At 37.9% G+C, this 19,488-nt stretch overlaps 1 protein-coding gene across 3 annotated transcripts; it reads right to left on the bottom strand.

The window, feature by feature from the left end:
* Positions 1-463: 463 nt before the first annotated feature.
* Positions 464-16,223, bottom strand: LOC124182463. 3 transcript variants are annotated; one of them, XM_046569781.1, is made up of 9 exons: positions 15,487-16,223; positions 4,227-4,451; positions 3,788-3,945; positions 2,686-2,917; positions 2,403-2,601; positions 2,024-2,271; positions 1,642-1,747; positions 1,061-1,319; positions 464-674 (listed from the first exon to the last, which is right to left on the bottom strand). In XM_046569781.1, the coding sequence occupies exons 2-9, from the start codon at positions 4,335-4,337 to the stop codon at positions 656-658; spliced, it is 1,332 nt and encodes a 443-aa protein (XP_046425737.1). In that variant the 5' UTR covers positions 4,338-4,451; positions 15,487-16,223; the 3' UTR covers positions 464-655. The 3 variants fall into 3 exon arrangements, with proteins under 3 accessions (XP_046425737.1, XP_046425735.1, XP_046425736.1); XM_046569779.1 differs by having other exon boundaries at positions 1,065-1,319; positions 15,487-16,217; XM_046569780.1 differs by lacking the exon at positions 15,487-16,223 and adding an exon at positions 8,489-8,634 and having other exon boundaries at positions 1,065-1,319.
* Positions 16,224-19,488: the final 3,265 nt, after the last annotated feature.

The raw sequence follows: 19,488 nt of genomic DNA, 5'->3' as shown, positions 1-19,488 counted from the left end.
TTGCCCATTCTAAGGAATTCTTTGCCTTCAGCGACTCGAGGTAAGGAAGTTGTATGAATCTAACTATGTGATTCGATACAAAAAAATTATTTACGTCGATCGTTATTTTTTTTCTTCAGATCTTTTATTATTTATGTATATACATCCTATACGTAGGTTTTAATTGGAATTATTTTGGGAATGGGACAACCAGTAAAGGCACAGGTAAGGGGTAGGTATACATGTATATTTATAACTTAGGAATTACTACCGATATATGTAAAAAAAAAAAAAAAATATGCGAACACGCGATGGAAACGAAACTAAGGAAAAAAACACGGTTTAATAATTACGTAATCTATATAATATTGAGTATTTATGTGGTATATTAACAATATACAATTGTGGGTTCCGTGCTTTTGTGTCAGTGTTTAGTTGCATGTCGGTAAGTACATGTACAATTATCGGTCAAGTATTTTTCGTTTTTTTTTTCGATTTTCTTTTTCTTTCTGTTTATTTAAAAAAAAATTATTTTTATTATTAACACCATTGTCGTTTCATTTTTATTTCCGTCCTCTCTCAATCCCATTCTCCGATGTACATGGCACGCGGCGTTGGTGGCATAACACCTCTCGTCGGTATTGGTACACGGCCGTAAATGTGATTATACGGTGATTCAATCCTCTCGTCTGAATCTGTAAATATGTTATTCGCGGTAATGACATTTTCTTCAAATTTGCTTTTTTTTTTTGTTTTATCATTTGGCGTGTAGAAGTATTTTCCTGAACGAATAGGTACTCAATCCGACTGCACGGAATTTATTTCAAAACTTCTTCAAAGTTGATAACATCGAAAAATCCAGTTGGCAAAAACAATATGGCACCGAAGAGGTTGATCAGCTGATCGTTCTACGTGAACGTTGACTGAAAATTGGTAAAAAAACAGCCAGCCATGGCACTCTTTCAAAGCAAGCAAAAGCGTTGGTTTACTGAGTTCGTCACTTTAACTTCACATGGAGTAAAAAGTAGGCCAGGCTGGTAGGTTTTTGGAAATATTGGAAAAAAACGATACATATACGTACGTACCGAGTCCGCTCTCGAAACTTCTGGCGTGGTACATTATTGGGGGTCGACTCGGGGTTCCGTGGTGTCCGTAAATCTGCGACGAACTGCTACTGCTGACGTAGCCACCCGCTCCAACGTAGCTTGGGGGTGGCTGAGGTCTACCGACGTGTCCGTAATTTGATGCTAGTGGCACCACCGCCGTTTTGGCGTGACCGTTTTTTGCCATTTTGACAAAATTTGGCACTCGTGCTCTGAGACCGCAGTAGTAAGGATCGTCTGCAACGATGACAAATTAACGATCAGTTCTCAGCTTTTGCAGGACCTTTTCGTAGGTGAAATTCCACTCCAACTATCCTTGCCTTCGTTTTATTTAGCGTGAAAGAGAGTTTGACAAGTTGCGATTGATGAACATTATCATACGGTCAAAACGAAATTGTAGGTGTGTCGATATCAAGACGGCAGTCTTGACATTTTGCCAAGAATCTCAATTTGCCGGTCAACTAACGTATGTTATTCCACGTGCAATATATTTCAAGATTGAAAGGATTTCAAGAATGGTTTTGTCATCATCGATTTTCCTTTTATTTCCTAGACTCACCATATTTTTTACTGTCGACCTTTTTACTCTTCTTATTATCGTCCTTTATTACCGGCGAAGGTCTTATGCCGCTCGCATAGTCATCCTCAATGTCATCGTAGTCGGGCTGAAAACGGATTTACAAAAAGGAATAATAATTTTGGTTCTTTATTACAGAAACTGAGAGAAACTTCGACAGAACGCGCAGGTTCTTAGAAGTAAATTAATAAATTTTGACGTTTATCTTCCCTTTACCTTTTTCCATTCGTCTTTGAACGTTATAAAAAATAACAAAAAGATAGTAAAAAAACAGACAGGCAAACAGGTGAAAGAATGCCGGTTCATTCGTGATCTCGTATTGTTTTCTTGTAATTTTAATTTAAGAATGGTAAAAAACACGCACCTTGGGAATGTCATGGCCGTAGAGATTTTCTCTCGGGGGAAGTTTTGGCGGTCTTTCACCGCGACGATGCTGATAGCTGGTCGATTGCATGTAGATTTGTTCACGTTCTAGCCTAGAACCGGCGGATTGGAGCCTTTCTTTCGTCGTTGACGACGATGATGAGATCCCAGCTACGCTGTAAGGATCTTCGTCTGGAATTGGTATTCTAGGTCGATTTTTAATGTCCACCGGTCTTTGGAGCGCTAGAACTGAACAGCGATATTTTCACTCACGCTTGAATTCGATGGAGTTTGAATATTTTAGAGTTCGCGCGCTGCCCAGAGCGGGAAAACTCGAATATTTGAAAAGTAACTCTGGTAAAAAAAGCACCCCTTCTTACCTGGTGGTAATTTTGACTTGAGCATGTCCAGACCGACGACGTTTACGATCAAAACCCACACTGGACATTGTAGAAGGTCGGCTTCGGTTCTGACAAATACTATTGCACTTAGGCACTGCGTTTCGAGTCTGCGTCTGTCAGGATACGCTCTTCTCGTTTCTCTCGACAAGTTTGTTTGATATTTGTTCATGTCAAATATCTATAAAAATTGTTACAAAATTTATTTTGCGATTCAAGGACGTCGAAAATGGCAGAACATTTGCGAATACCAAAATCGTTATACCTTTCCTGGTTTCTCGTGTTCCAAAGCGCCCTGCGAGTTGCGCAATATTTCTGGCCCGATGGCATTATCCTCTTGATTCGTGCACTTGACGTAAACGTTGCTTTTGCACAACCGTTTTATAAGTATATTTCCCTGATCGTCCATTTTTATTTTAACACCCTGATTTATGTGGCGTTTAGCCTCGTCAGTTTTCTGATCCCTCATCGGGTTGTCGAATCCGCAGAGTCCTATCCTAAATTTGTGAAAAACCAAAAAGAAAGAACAAAATCAGTTAAAATTATCAAACGCAATAATCCTTCCCGCAATTTCTAAATAGCAGCGAGTTGGAATCGGCCAGTCAGCAGTGATGACTGGCGGTGGCGTCGTGCATCAAATTGACCGTCACGAATGAAGAAGCGTGCAGCGTATACGATTGGTGAAAACTTGAACTAGTTCTCGATTTGAAAACTATTAGAGCGTCGTTGAAATTTTAACGAGTCTAATAATACAGCGCACGCGGTTTACTTTCACGTCATTCACATATCACATAATGTAACATATGATCATACAGAGAGAACGAAAATTATTATGCATTTGGAAAAAAGTTTCAGTGATGAAATGGAACGTGACACTCGTGCCGCCGCCCTTAGGCATATAAAGTCTTGTGTGTTTAAACTTTATGTACGCGGTAAAGAAATAATGTACGGATATACGTCTACATGCGACTGTACTGTTGAAGTAACTCGAGTAAAATAATTAGAAATCATGGATAATTATAAAAAGCGTTACTTATAGGTTGTATACACAGTTTTACGCTCGCCAGGGCACGTCGGGAACTTTCCTACGCGAAAAAGTAGCGCGCTCAAAACTATATCGTAGTATTTCTTCTTTTCCTTTTTTCAAGTCTTCAACAATTCTAGTGTACCTTATTTGTTCGATGAATGAACGTGAATAACGCCAATTTCGTGAGAAGAAAATTCTTATGAATATAAGGACAAAATGTTCAACGACGAACAAAACATATCAAAGATTGGACGGACAATTGGACAACGGGACGGGAGGAAAAAAAATTGCAACAAATTCTGCGCCATTGTTTTGTAACGACTAATTGAAAAAAGTGTACCTGAAACCATCGAATCCGTCGTTGGAACCGTTCACCGTGAGAACTGGTGCCCTAGCGTAGGCCTTAGCGACCCGTCTGTTCCGTTCGAAGACAATCACTTTCGCCCAGATCTCGTCGTCGATCTGATTCCATTTGTCTAAGACTTCTTGTATGTGATCCTGCGGAAATGTAGAGAATAAAGAAAAAAAGGCAAAGAATAGAATGTTAACTTTCCTACAGTAATAACAATCGTACCTACGAACCTACGCAGGTATCTAGGTAGCAAGTTTAGGAGGGAGACTCTAGAGTCTCGCTTCGAGTATAACGTATCGTATTAGAATGATGCAATAGGCGGGGAAGGAAGTTATACGACCTTTCGATGACCTTCGTCGGGGATCGCGAATAGGAATTCAGATCGGCTGCTATACACTAATCGATTGCGTTTACATTATGTAGTTACCTTGTAAAGCTTGTCCAAATTGTACCAAACGTCCTCCTCCTCCTGCTCTTCGTATTGGGCGTCGGCGAGATTGTCCCTCGAACGGGAGAGGATTTTTCTTCTAGACACCATGATCACGATATCAATGAGAGTCCTCGTTATTGATTAATTAATTAACAAGCGCGTCAAACAGTCGACAAATTTTTATATCCCTACTTCCTCAAGTCCACCCTCCTTCTTTTTTATCTGCAATAAAACAAAACAATGTCATCAATATTCCAACGAATCTGTTTTCTTTTTTGTCTGTACACATGTCATATTCTTATTTTCAAGTATTTCTGGAACCCCTAATTCATAGATATTTTCCCTTTTCTTTTCTGACGAAGCTCGTCGTTTAGTTTTGCCAAAAATTTTCGCGTGTCGACAGATTGGCGGAAATGTGGGCGCGTGCGTATTTTATTTAAATTTATTTCAGACAAAGGGACTCGGCAGGGCCTCGTGGTCTGCTGTAATTGCATAACGATACGGGAGCATAATAACATAACATAACAGAACATATACAGCATAACACGAGACGTGCGGTTAAAAGAAAGAAGGCAGCGTGCCTTGCACAATAGAACGAGTTGCTACAGGATCAGTACTGCTTATTCAACTACTTATAGCAGTCGCTGTTGGTGCTGCTATTGCTCTTATAATACTGCCGCCTTCGTCGCCGATCGCGGTGAAAGTTGAAGCGGCTGTGTGAAGCTATATACATGTATATGTACTTAATCGTTCCCGGTCTTGGCATTTATTTTTTATAACCGCAGCTATGTGGAAAAATGTAGTATTTCTACAGGGATTTTATCTTGTTTATTTATTCTAAAATAAACATATGATCCAAAAATATGAATATTTATTATGTATCAAGATACGTAAGAAGATTTGTTGAAAAATTAACCGACATTTTTTTTTTTTTATTATTATTTGACTTAGAAAAAGTATAATTCTATTGGCGATAGTAGGTCAAGGGGAATTCCATATCCTATTATCTTTGTAACAATATAATAGACACGGTGAAAACGATAATTTGGTGCGCAGGGACGCGCGCGGATAATTTGAAAATGCGCGGCAAATTCAAAAAGTGGGGTAAGAGCAAAGACAGTCGGTCGTTTGTCAATAACTGCAGTCACTTGTGCAGGTGAAATTGGGCGGCTTTTAGTGCAAGGTGTAGATCCGGTTCTTCCAGATTCACCCATTACTGTTGGGAAAAAAAAGAAAGTAAAATCAGCGACAAATAGTGGAAGACACAACAAAATAAAGAAAAACAAAAAAATCTCGAGTGAACGTATATTAAGTGGAACAATTGAAGGCTGCCGTGATCAACGAACCGTGTTCAGAAAAGATTCGTATTATAAAATTAGCATATGCATGGTGTTTACAACACATGAAATTTATCGCCGATGAAAACAATTTCACGATCGTGATAAGATTTAGAAATTCAAACAATGTGTATTCTTAGACATGTGTCAAAAATAAAAATCACTGCTAAATTAAGAAATTGTATTTGTAATCACCCAACCGTAAAGCATATTCTTATGCATATTTTTATTATCGCGTGCTTTCTCCTCATATTCTGGAAATGTACAAACTGAGAAAATCAGAGACAAAAAAGAAAAAGAAAAACATATCTTCGGAACAATTTATTTCTATCATAATTATTAAGGTTGCCATAATTATGAATTTTTTTTTTTCAATCGTTGCCAGGCAAATACACGTTTCGGTAATTGTTTTTATAGCTCAAACATATAGGTTTGCTCATGCGCACCTATATGTATATATTTGTGTATAAAGTACGGGTATGTGTATACATGTACAACCAGAAGTGTCGGCATCTAAAACTTCGAGACTTTCACTTTTAATAAAATGCGAAGGCTGCCAGCAGCAGCAGCAACAGCAGGAGCAGGAGCAGCTACGTGGTATCTGTATCATACATGCTCTAGACGTGTAATTTGTCGCCCCTTTTTCATTTTAACAATAATAATGATCATAACACCGATATATCTCGTACTTTGCACAGAAAATCGAAAATGTTACATTAGGTTCATACTTGGTAGGGTCTCGACTTACAATTACAATAGTGAGTGGAATGAGTGATGTAAGTATAAACTCGAAATTGTTGGTTGCAACTTGAAACGCCCCGTGTAATATACAACAGAATAATTTCACGTTCACGCGTAATTCCTTTCTGTGCACATACACGGATTTATACCCGACATTATTCAACATCCGTAAAAGCAATAAGATACAGAAGGGTGTGGTGCACTGAATTGCAGAGTATAATATATATATATATACGGCGAAACCCGTATAATATAATAGGTGTGTATAGATGTAATACCAGCGGTGCTTTCGCCATTTCGTTTTGCGGCGTATGCATGCACTATAAGTATAGGTATGCGGGTAGGCGATCAAATTCCATCTTGCGCACAACACAATATGCCACACGCGTGCATGTATAATACACACGTTATTTCATGTTATACATATTAAATATAGAACGGTACATGTATTGCATGTGTCGCATACCTTAGCTGGCTTTTTATATACCTAAAGCGAGGGTGCGGCTGCAGGACCAATATGGCGGCGCGCCGGGTTATCAGCTGATCTTTTTGGGGTTAACTGCACGGATATCACGGCTTTGAAAAACCTCGCTCAAATTATACAACGCTTGAATTTCGTTATGTCGAGTTGTCGGAGAATGAAATTGAGGATACGAAATAAACTTTTGGTTAAAATGTGCCGTATATTTCGTCCGTCCGTTAGGTGGCGTTATTTTTACGAATGTTTTTTTCCTACAACCGCACCCGAGAAGTGTTTGAACACAATATTCGTAAATAGGAAAGTCGCGCGCGCACTTTCCTTTGGTTACATAAATTACTTGACCTCCCTTCTCGCCCCTGCCCATCCACATTCTACCATAACAACTTTGTAATTGTGCCAGTGGGCAATATTTTTTTACGGGCTTAATATGATACGTACTTATAACAGTGTTTAATTATTACCATAGATAAGTTGTTACACGCGATGGAACTTTTTTACAATTTCCAATTCCTCCCGAGCACGGTACATGTGTGTATATAAATGTACTCGTTAAATCATCCGTTTATTATACTCAATTTCTGCTAATCTTCGTCTATTTATTTTTTCTTTGTGTTTTTTCGACCAACATTTAGCTCGGAACGAATTATAATTGAAAGGAATGAATGAAAATGATCAACATAAAATTGATAAAATGTTTTACAACGCTAGTTTGGATAGATTGTGTACACGTTCCTAATTGGAATTAAAAAGTGGTAATTTGTATTACCTGTACAATTATATATTAATGCGGAGAATATAGAAGAATTTATTATTTTTACGGATTGCTGAGCGATTTCATAACAGGCAGGTTACAAGTATAGTATTGGTATAATATATAACATTGTATTATATTAATATTAACTCTATACATGCACCCGTTGTATATATTAAACGTGACATCTCGTCTCACTCGCCGTTTCGTAAATATGAAAGTTCATTCCCTATACATAGGTATATGCATAATGGTATTTGGTATACCGTATAGGTGTATCGGTATTATTGTACTAACTCTTGGTGCGGAATGTATCGCCTCAACATGATAGCTGTACATAAGTTATATACCATGTCTACGTATAGAAATTTATATTAACGAAACTTTCAATTCTTGCATATACTTACACGAAATTCTTATACCACAACAATAATAGTCTATACGAGTATATAAAATAAACTTGTCAAATAACAAGTTCGCATGATACAAAATTTAGGGATCGACGTATTCCAGGGTGAGCAGGGAAAAGATTAAATTATTGATTGTGGGATGACACGCATTTCCGGGAAAAATAAAAAACTAAGTTGTATCCGCTTCTGCAATAAATCCGGTTTACGATTGTCATCCCACATGTACGCAATGAAGAATACTGGCTTCTGTGACGACGTGACTGAATCAGCACATGAAGTGTTCCGCTATCGTGAATCACGTATATGCTCCAAGCGAAGATATTCCCAAATGACGTACGGGCTTGGTATTTCTAATTGGTATCTCATTGAAAATATGTTAAAAAAAATTACCATTCAGACACAGACAATAATCAGAATAATAAAACAATGGAGTGCGTTTGTTTCCTTCACGCTATTATTACTGTTCGTAGACGACGTTTGAGAATTCCCAGGCTCGATTAATCATTAAAAATGCAAACTTGTATCATTCTTTCACTGACCACATTGTCGCTGCCGTCGAGACGAATCCAATGAGCCCAAAATCGTTCATTTCAGACCAGATGGTCCGGAGATATTAACGTTCGAATTTGCGCGACGGACTCGCACAAATCCGACAGCGAGCCGGCGCTATTCAGTTTACAGCGCGACTTTGGCGCTACTGTCGTGCCTGAAAACTGCAAAACGGGATATCTCGGAATCAACTCATCGGAACTTTCCGATCATGGGACTCATTGGATTCGTCTTGAGGCGAGCTACAACTTGAAGAATGAATCAAACTAATATCGTTTTAAAAAAATACCGATCAGCTGATTTCGGTTGAATTACCTATCGGCGTTTCGGCGCGGCAAAGAAATACCGTAAATCTTGTCTTCGCATGTATTTCCAAACAAAGAAGAACGACGACACGCATTAAAATACCGAGTCGAGCGGTATAAGGAGAGAATACGCGATGTACGTGATGAGCAAAAACTCCGTTAATTGTTGTTGAAGGCGTATGCAGCGTGTAAATAAGCAACTTCGGATAACCGTTAGTTGTGTGATATACCGTCTGCCCCTGGCCAAAACGTAATACAGAGAAAAAGGCTCCCGCATCTTTCGGTACTTCATTCGTGTATGTAAAATGTACCTGCATACCTATTATTTATATATACTCTTGCATGGTTGTCGGTGCGACTAGAAATTTTTTCTAAAAAGTTGAACGAGGTCAAGCCGAAAGTTCTATAGGTACATTATTTAGCGTATAACCGTGTCTCAGCTTTGCGCAATAATTATCATCGCTGTAACCAATGCGCGAAAAGAGGGGAAAGAAAGAGTATTAGGAAAAAGAAGATTGATGATTCGCTTTTCTAGAAAAATATTCATTCGCTTATTTAACCTCGTGGTTTCTTTAAATTCAACCTAAACGTCAGTCGATTATCGAAAATCATTTCTCAACCGTTCATTAATAGCTACATTAAGTTTCGAAAGGAAAACATAGGTATGGGGTATACGTTGGAGAAATTCGAGGTGTTTTAAAATATTAAAGTTCAGCGCCTGATTAATTAAGTAGAAAAGAAACCAGAAGTAATTTGCGAAACTTGTTTTATAACTTTTCACTCTTGGTTTTCTGTAGAATCTGTGAATATGCGTTATTTTTTAATTTGGAAATACCGTGCAGTTTTTCCCCTTACATTTCTTCCGCCTCTTCTCTGATTCACGTTGTTCAAATTCGCGAACTCCAGCACACAGATAGAAGTGGAGAGTTCGCGTCATCGAGGGAGAATCCAGCTGGACCGGGAATGCAAGAGGAGAAAGAGAAGGGCGGGAGTCGAAAGAAAGACAGACAGAGAGAGTAAAAGTGCCGAGGGGCGGGAAAGAAATGAAAATTCGAAAATTGTCATGTTTATCACGTTCTTTGAAGAGGTTTACATACCTGCATATATCTAAATACCTGTATACATGCATGTGAATTCAAGCTTTGGCATTCCTAAAAAAAAATAAGCACGCATGCATGCATTATACCTGGCGCGACGCCGAGAAGTTGGGAGTCATGATCGTCCGGTCTGAAACCGCATCTCCGGGGGGAACCTCGATAGCTTTGGAGGAAGAGAGGGGTGGGGGAGGGGGGGGGGGGGCGGGCACAGAGCTGAGATAAACGCGAAGGAGCAGTAAAAAGAAGGTAATCGTGAACTCCGGTGACCTTCAGCGGCCTTGGCTCCTCTACGTGGCCCCCGTCGGTCGATCCTCTTAGTCCTTCCTCTCTCCCTCTTTCCCTTTTCTTCTCTTTTGCTTGGTTATAATGTAGCTTTCCCATCTATACATCGCAATTCCACCTATTGCTCACGGGGAATTCAAATCCATGCGGCATCGATGGTGTTGCTATACATGTAGGATTTGTATTGCTTATTTCTTATTGGATTGCAATTTACCTTTGCAGAGGTTATGAGAAATCACGATACGATTTGAATGAGACCAGAAACCTCGAGTTCCGACGATCCCGTCACGAGATATTTCGTTTTTAGATACGAAATATGGTGAAAAAAAATGGTTGGTTGGGTTCGAGTTTATGCTTTAAATGTCAAAGAATCTGCCGACAACGTGTTTTTATATAGGCAAAAAACTAGGTGCGAAAACTAATCTTTAGTCTATTGGGTAGTGAAAAAATCGAGTCAAGCACTATACATCTGCCTCACAAGTATGGTTCGCGAATTCGGATTATACTGTTTCGTCTAGTGATGTCGGAAGATCATTCCACAACGAAATAATTGGCGGGCAGATGTCTTTCTATAATCAGCTTCCACACGTTTCTTTGTCGCGTGAATAAAGAGGACATACTTCAAATCAAAGTTAACAAATCGTTAGGTAAATTAATTTACCGGTGAATAACGTACCCATGTCTGCAGAAGGAAGCTTATAAAATCGTCCTAGGGTAATCTGGCTACGATTTGATCTGATTCGACGAATTCACTCTCAACCGTTCGTCTGAAGTCGCAGTTCATATCGATTTCACAAAGTAATCAGTATCTGTTCTACCCATCTTCCAATCTTCTTTCAAATCAGTAGGGGTCAAGATTTCAATCACACAAATTTGCCTTCTAAATTTCAAGAATTTTGGCTCAGCCGTTCCTTTGAAATAATGTGTATCTGAATCTCGATGAACTTAATAAATGGAGATTTAAAAGGTGGATTGCGAAAAAATTTTCAGGATATTGCCGCGTGGACTGAGAAAATTGATGGCATAAATTTCATTGCCAAGTAATCGGTGATTTCGGACACTTTTTATTCGTAATCCGATCTTTATGAAATTTAAAAGGGAGCAAAATTCAGATGGCATGTGTGTATTTTCCAAGTTTCAAGTCCACGTCAACAAGGGTTCGGCTGATATTATGGTTCCTGGAGGAAAATTACGGTTTGCAATTGATTTTCGGCTGCGCAGGTTTGGTCAAAAAATATCCGGTGAATTTCAAGATATCTTGCGTCCTCTACACACTATTAAGACACAGTAGCTAGTTCGGCTGGGTAAAAAACTCTTGATTGAGCTCGGCTCTTTCAGCGGTTTATGGGTATATACTTTATAGTCGCGATTCGCTGCCGCGAATCTTAATGTTTCGTTATCCCTTTGAGTCATAGTGGTAAGTAATCTTACAACCTATTTTATATCCATTTATTGTACATTTAGAGAACTTTTTAACATATTTCTTTGCGGTATTTTGCTTTTCCTGATAGTATACTAATACGTTTTCAAAACTCGAAAGTAATTATTGCGATATGATGTCGATTATTATTGTTAGAAACAAACTGATTGAAAAAAATCGTGAAAATTCAAGGAATAATTCATTTCCGAGAAAGTGACCCTCTACACATATGGGACTTTCCACGCCGACTCACTCAAAGATTGACCATGACATTTTTTAATTTCACCAAGGATTTTGTCGACGTTAGTATAACCCCAGAAGAACTTGCAACATTTGGTTTCGGAAATAAAACATTTTCACGCAAGATTTAAAGTGGGACCTCGGTTTTTTGCTATTATTTAAAATAGGTTTATTCCATTTTTGTAATCGTTTCTTCTATTTCCATACCTGTTAAAAATCTATTATAACATATACCGCATCTCCTCCGCATGATTTATTAAATTGTTTTTCCAGTTCTGAAACACACTCGCGATTTTTTTCCAAATTTTTTTGGCGCACTTTTGTGTAGTGAAAATAATAATTCTAAAAGTGTTGGAAAAATATTGTGAGGATCCACCACTTTGACTATTAAAAATCTGATTTCAGATTGGTAATCAGTGACTCTGAAACCCCTGCAAAGAGATTTTTGACCTGATTCGATGAAATTAGAAATTTGCGCCCACCATATTGGATCCGCCATTTTGAATTTTGGAAATTTGATTACAGATTTGTAATCAGTGATCTCGAAAACCACAGAATACTATCTTGTTACAAAAGTTGACTCATCACAATAATGTATGACTCAAAGGGTTAAGGTTTTTAAAGTATTACTTCCGAGGGGCTGCTCACTCGTGGATTCGGTGACACGACGATTTCCGAAAGTAATCGATTTCTTGTGATTTAGACTGTGACTCCCGTGATTTCCGAATCAAGGAGATTACCTATTCCAACGATTAAGAGTGCTTTCTAGGTTTTGGAAATCATTGATTTTTAGACTCTCGAGAAATGAATATTGATTAATTATTATAGATTAACAATAATTAATTTACGATCGGAGATACGTGGATACTCAATCAATAACAGAGATTATTAAAGAAATAAGAATAATTTTTTTATTCTCTCGTAAACATTTAAAATTTTTTCATTTCTAATAGGGGATGACATCGAGAATGCATATATGTCTATCAATATATCTATACTTTAAGAAATCATGAGGAAATCAGGAATCATGCGATTCGAGTGATTTCCAGCGACTTTTAGGGATTGCCTGTCTGATTTTGGATGAAATGGTTCAATGATTTCTCAAGTGAGCAGCCCCTCGATTACTTCACCGTACCATTTTCCACTATTAAATTCCTGCTCTCCGAAGGTGTTCGAAAATAATATTATACGTAGCAATGTGAACATGAACTGGACGTAAATTGATATAGCACACTGATTATAAGTATAGCTTTTGAAATATTTATACGTTAAATTAAATTAATTTTCTCCACGAAAATTCATTGTTTTACAAAATTTTATACCCAAGCTAAGATTCTGCATCTAGATGCGTACGTAATGATCTTTAGTTCTGTTAGAGATAAAACCGTACTAATAATACATTCGTGGAATGAATTAATCTTGGCCGAAAAAAGATACATGATTTGAAATGCTGTAACTTTGCTTATATTTGTTTTTTGTTTGCTTTTTTTTTCTTTCTTTTTAAAATTTTTTCTTTTATATATATATATTGATTTTTATGTTAAAGTTTCAAATATACATATGCAGCTTGTCTATAAATTATGTCTTTCATTCTTTTTGTTACCTCATCTTCTGCAATTTTGTCAGAGGTATTACAAGTTGCATAATATAAACATGCACGTACGTGTAACGCATGTATGTGTGTATTCGGAAATATACCTAATTCTCTAAAATTATCCAGACGACCTTTCAAATTTTCACTATAGGTAGGTGCATACGCGCGAGTGCGTACATATATACCTAAATGACTTAGATGTGTATTATATATACAGATTATCATCGCGCTGTACATTATTTCTTTTATTATTACTATTATTACAATCATTAATATATAATAACATACAGTGTCTGCCTACCAACGAAAGTGTAAAATGCTAATGGCGAATTCCAGAACCTGCGAAGGTATATGGGTATATATGTATAAATATATAGACATATCTAAACACGCGACATTTAAAATCTGGTATGTAAAATTGGTTACAAATTATCTATCAGGCACGAAAAAAAGAACATAAAACCAACGAAGGACATCTCATACAAGCGTACGGTATAAAATTCATGAGGAATAAATTTTCGTTTTATTGTTGCCCACATCTAAACTCAGTTTTTTATTTTTTTTATTTAACGTTCCTATCTATTTTTGCGTGGTTGTGAAAATTCACGACGAAGAGAGATAATTGGAAACAAAGATACGATTTATTCGAGAGTAGAAAATATCGTTTTCAGTTGACCGGATCAAATTCGGTATAAATACGTAAATAAGTCACTTTTGACAACGAATTTTCACTCTCTGCAGAGTTTGAAATTATACATAATATACTTGATAATCCAATAGAAGGAAGAGAAAAAAAAATTTCAAATACCAAGTGGCCGAAAACTGGATTTCAAGCTGACTAGAATACGTGCATGCGTACACTCAATATATACATATATACATACGCATGTGTTACTCGACATGAATTCACTTTCAATTTTTTTTCTCTCGTCTCTTATTCCGCGCCTCGTACATCATACTAGCTGTACCGATTTTGATGTAGTTCAGTAATACGATATTATAATACATGATTATATGGATCGGATTATGTGTTATAATATATACCGACCGTACATGCTAATGCATATTGATGTTGTATTTCGCAACATGTAATTTCCTATACATATCGCGCGCCTTAAAAGTTCACACGCTGTTGGAATAATTTTTGTACATTTTTTTAAATTTGTATCTCCATCGATTACCTGACAATCGGTATAAGATTTTTTTCTCACTATTGAATCCATTAACTATAGGTATTTACGTGATGACGTTTGCATACGTATGTGTGATAAAATTTTACCTAAATCGATCGATGTAGAGTCGAATTTCGTCCCGAAACACTTATCGAATTATAATAAATAGGTGTGTACGTATATAGGATACATGAATAAATAACGCACAGTGTATATACGTATATTTACGTGTACCTATGTAGAAGCTTTCACTTCCACAAAGAATGCGAAGGCCTCTCTGCACCGAGTACGGAGCGAGTGAGTGCGAAGAAGGCGGGCGGCAGGCAGGGTAAGGTCTGTGTAAGAAATCCGTCGACTGGCTACTCTCTACAGCTATCGCTACTCGCGTATAAACTCGACGGTTGGTTCGAGTTTGCTGCATGCTGCTGACTTTAAAACGAATGGAAACTGGTTCTGCCCGAGCGAACCGCGAGCGCGCGTAGGATGGACCGATAAGTACCTACGTGTAGGCTCTGCTCTTCGCACGTTATTGCCTATTCGTCAAATCGTTGTTTCGATCTTTTTTCACCAACAATACGATCGTTTTCTAGCATTTTTCCTTCAAACGCCGTTTGAATCTCCCGCTCCGCGGCGCGCGTCAGCGCGCGTAATTCAAAACAGTCGATTGAAAATTCGAAATTCGAACGATGTGCGTCGAGGGCGTAAATTGAAGATTCGTGTGCTGTAGAGAATGACCGAACGTACGTAGGCAGAAGGAAGAGGAATTGATGAACACACGTCGAACTCGCTTCGCGGTTCGAATCGTAATTTGAAAATACCGTTAGCCCGGGGGCATGCGCGACTTCTAAGGTACAGGTACTATACCTATATACGCATACCTTTCGGGTGACAGAAGCACTAGGAGAAACAGCAGCACCACCAGCAGGACCACCGCTCTAGCCACCAGCGGAGAAACGATCCTCGTATTTCCGTTGCCCCCGATCCAATATGGTATCATATGTTTGTCTATAATGTAATCGGCGAGACCACGTCAGCGGCCCTAGTCAAATGCTCTGTGGATCGCTTCGTTCATCGTAGAAAAAATTTTGCCAAAAAACAACAAAAAAAAAAATCAAAAGACAGCTCTCAACGGTCTCGATCCTTATTTGATACCATATTATTAGACTCTTTGAACGAATTAGACAAAACAGTGTCTGTTCACACGCGGTATAAAATATCGACGAATTTTTATCTTGATATTTATATAATCGTATATTTATACAGACACTTGTGTTTCGTTGAATTACACTCTTATCTTTTCACTTTTCTGTTTATTATACACGCACACTTTGCACTCGCAGCACAATCAAGGGCACAAATGCACGAGCCCTTTTTGCACTTAACATTAAAAATCCTAGGCTAGCAGCGGTTCACCGAAAGTACGTAGGACGAAAACCGTTTCAAAAACACGCACCTAATACTTGACAGGTATCTACAGGGTGGCGCAGCCTTGCGCGAGTGAGAGTATTAAACCAAGGCGCGAGACGTTCACCATCTTGGTGAACGGCCCCTGAGATCGCGAGTTCGGAACTCGAGACGCATGCGCAACTTTGTATCCGTGACGTCAGAAATGGGACAAGGAGCGCGAGACCCGTTCGCTTCGCTCGCTCTTCCCTGGCCTTTAAGCCTTTCGAGCCTTCGGACTGATCGGCGAGACTCTGGCTTGAGTGTATATCATACACCTATGTATATCCCACCTCGAGGCAAAATCCCAAGGACTATTTGCACAATAGTTGAACTAAGATTGATTTTAGTTTGTGTGGGCAGATTGTGATGATACGGCTGATCGCGATTTGGGAACGACTTCAACCGATTTTCAACATTATGCAGATTAAACAATACACATATTGTATTTTTTTTTTGACGTCTTCAGGTTTAAAAGCTTCTTGTAATTCGAACTCGATTCTTCGAAGTTTGAATTGTGCTGGTAACAATGAAAAGGTGAATAAATACACATATTAATTCATGTTATCATATCCAGTTGTTACAGATAGATTAGCCAGGTTATTATTCTACCTGGGAAGAATTCCTAGTTGTACTTACTACACATTCCTTAACCTTATAACCTTATAACCAGAAAATGTAGGATTGATAACTATAATCACGCTCAATAATTACCTGCAACACATTTTCTTGTAATTTCAACAATATTTGAATAATTTTTGTAATTATACTAATTTTAATAGAACTTTTTACTACCCGTGACAAACGAAATTTCTCCCAGTGCAGGAATATCCTCACCAATATTAACGAGACATCAAATTGTGAGAGAATCTAATCGAGTTTCTTCCCGGATGAGCAGACACATGTGTATTCGGTTTTCTAGTTTGTCTGTATCTTCCATGGTATGTGGTTTCGAAATATATTCAACCTCTCGATCGTTATCCGATCGATAGATCGCTGTAATTCGTATGTAGTAGGTATAATTGCTGAATTTAAATATAAATCCTACGGCTGCAGGTTCGGATCGCAGTTAATATAGCTTTCTATTTCATTTTATATCCATTTTAGATATTACAGCAGTACGGTTCGTACTGAAACTGAACATGAAAATTGCTTGATCGTAAAATTATTTGCCTATTATGATACGCGCGGTAAATGTGGTTATTCAATTTTTCGTCCATTGCCTGCCGATTCAATTAATTCGTGAATACCTAGTAAAATAATAATTGCAGTATAATTAAATAAATTGTCCGATTTATGTCTACGTGAGGTTATCCCATTGGGGAATAAAAACAACTTATCGCTCCAAGAATGTATGATAAAAAATTAAAGAAGTGAAATCCATTAACGTGTGTAAATTGAGTTGAAACAATAAGTACCGAATTCTTCAGCGGTGGTACTGTACTCGTTCATTTCTGGTAACGGTATAGTTGCAAAGAAACAAATGAATACATAATCAGGATAGGTGTGTGTACGCATATTACACAAGTATAGCAGGCGTATTATACATAGAGTTGTTTTAATGCGCCAACAATACGCGGCCGCCTGACGATTGCTAGGCTTGTCACATCTTTCTTTGGCGCGGTCCTGCTACAACACCTTCTTCGCGGGGCCGCGACTACATTCACACTCCACTATATGAAATGCATTATTCGAGTGACAAACGGCGACGACAAAGCTACACAATCGGAAACCGTTAACGTTCGATTTCAAACCTATTCCCCGACAAGTTCTCGGCTCATTGACGATGACGGGCACAAAAAGAATTCACGGAGTTCTTTTTTCTTCATCAAACATTGTCAACCTTATTCTGTTCTTTATGTCACGTCTTTCGACTTGTGCGAATTCGGTGTTTCTTCTTTCTTGTTTGCGATTCTTTTTTGATTTTATACCACAGTTCTTGCGGATCATCCCGACTTTGCGGTATTTTTACCTTGTACGATCAGGATTGTTTGATCTTTACTGAAGGAAGGAAGCAAGTCACTTTATCCTCGTTCATGGCTTGTAAGACATTGTTTTACAAACACACAAGGATTGTTCTTTACGATTTATTATTTTAAGATTACTGGGAGAACCTGATTATATGAAAGTATTATTGAAGGAAACACATAAAACGGAAATTGTGTGGCATACAAGTTGTTTCGGGCATATGTTAAAATGATGTAAAATTCTTTGGAGACAACTTGACCGAAAATAGGAAAATCATCAAAGTTATTTGTGGTGAAAACGTCTCATTACTGAGAACCAGACTTATTGTTAGTAGAAGCGAAACCGCCTAACTGTGGGCAATCTAATTTATTTTTACGCGAAACGCCTAGTTGAAGGCAACTGGAGTACTCTCATCACAGGCGCCTAACTTCGATCAACCAAATTTACAGGTAGTAAAACCGCCTAATTGAAAGCAGTTACACGAGCAGCATTATCTTGTACATAAGTCTTAATAGAAGTCCGTTGCTCTTTTACAACGCGGAAACGCGAAAAACGCTAAAAAGCGTCGTTTCATATGTTATGTACTTTTTTGAGAGGAACTAATTGCGAAACGTCCCATGCCATTGCCATTAATGAATCGTAATGTACGAAAGAAGAACGTAGGACTTTTGTTTGAATTATGCGAGTTTAATGCATGAGTTCGTATTGATAGGCCAGGTAATTATTTTTATTTTTTACGCAGCTGAGAGAAAAAAGCAATAACCATTTATTGCGAAGAAAATATTTCATAAAGCATATACTGCACAGTTTAAAAAACACCCATAAAGCATGTGAATTTTGTTTGTAAATTTATTTTAAAAATAAATACACCATTTGTATTTCTGCGTTGGAGCAGGCTAGGTTGAGCGTTAGGTGAGTCACGTGTATTGAAAATATTCATTCATGATCGTGAAGAAATCTCACAGACGCAGGGTAAAGAGCTAAAACTGCTGTGGTTGCTGACGATGACGTAAAGGCGTCACCTTTTGAATTTCCCGCGAATAGATTTTTTATTTGTTTGAATAAGATGAGAAGACTGAATTCAGGACCAGAGACACGATTAAAGAATCCGAAATGAATATCTAATTATAAATATGTTAACATTCATAAAAAAATTTTCAACAAATATCAGATGAAGTTTGAATTTCATATTATGATATATTCTTTTGTCTGAAAACGGTGAGAGTTCTGATTAAATTTAGAGAAAATTCAACATTGTTTGGTGCCCTTTTCGAAAGCGATCAACCACAGACAACGAAATAAGAAAACGATGAAACGTTAAGCGTTTCAGCAGCTGACCAAGGTATAAGTGAGTGAGAAAAATGTCTATAACGTAGTGGTTTGAGAATATTGTGCGTAGTGGTGGGTATCTAATCTATATATAGACTAAGGTATAAATATATACATTGGCGGATATCCAATCCGACACG

The sequence above is a fragment of the Neodiprion fabricii genome, chromosome 5 (genome assembly GCF_021155785.1).
Source record: "Neodiprion fabricii isolate iyNeoFabr1 chromosome 5, iyNeoFabr1.1, whole genome shotgun sequence".
Taxonomy (NCBI): Eukaryota; Metazoa; Arthropoda; class Insecta; order Hymenoptera; family Diprionidae; genus Neodiprion; species Neodiprion fabricii.
The sequence above is the reverse complement of the archived record's forward strand: the minus strand, read 5'-3'. Positions and strand labels throughout refer to the sequence as shown.

Excerpts from the sequence above, each read along its gene's own strand:
- LOC124182463 (XM_046569779.1), bottom strand. The coding sequence starts at position 4,337 with ATGGTGTCTAGAAGAAAAATCCTCTCCCGTTCGAGGGACAATCTCGCC. Across the intron at positions 3,946-4,226 it reads ATTTGGACAAGCTTTACAAG|GATCACATACAAGAAGTCTT; the intron begins GTAACTACATAA and ends ACATTTCCGCAG. Across the intron at positions 1,748-2,023 it reads ACGGCCATGACATTCCCAAG|CCCGACTACGATGACATTGA; the intron begins GTGCGTGTTTTT and ends ATCCGTTTTCAG.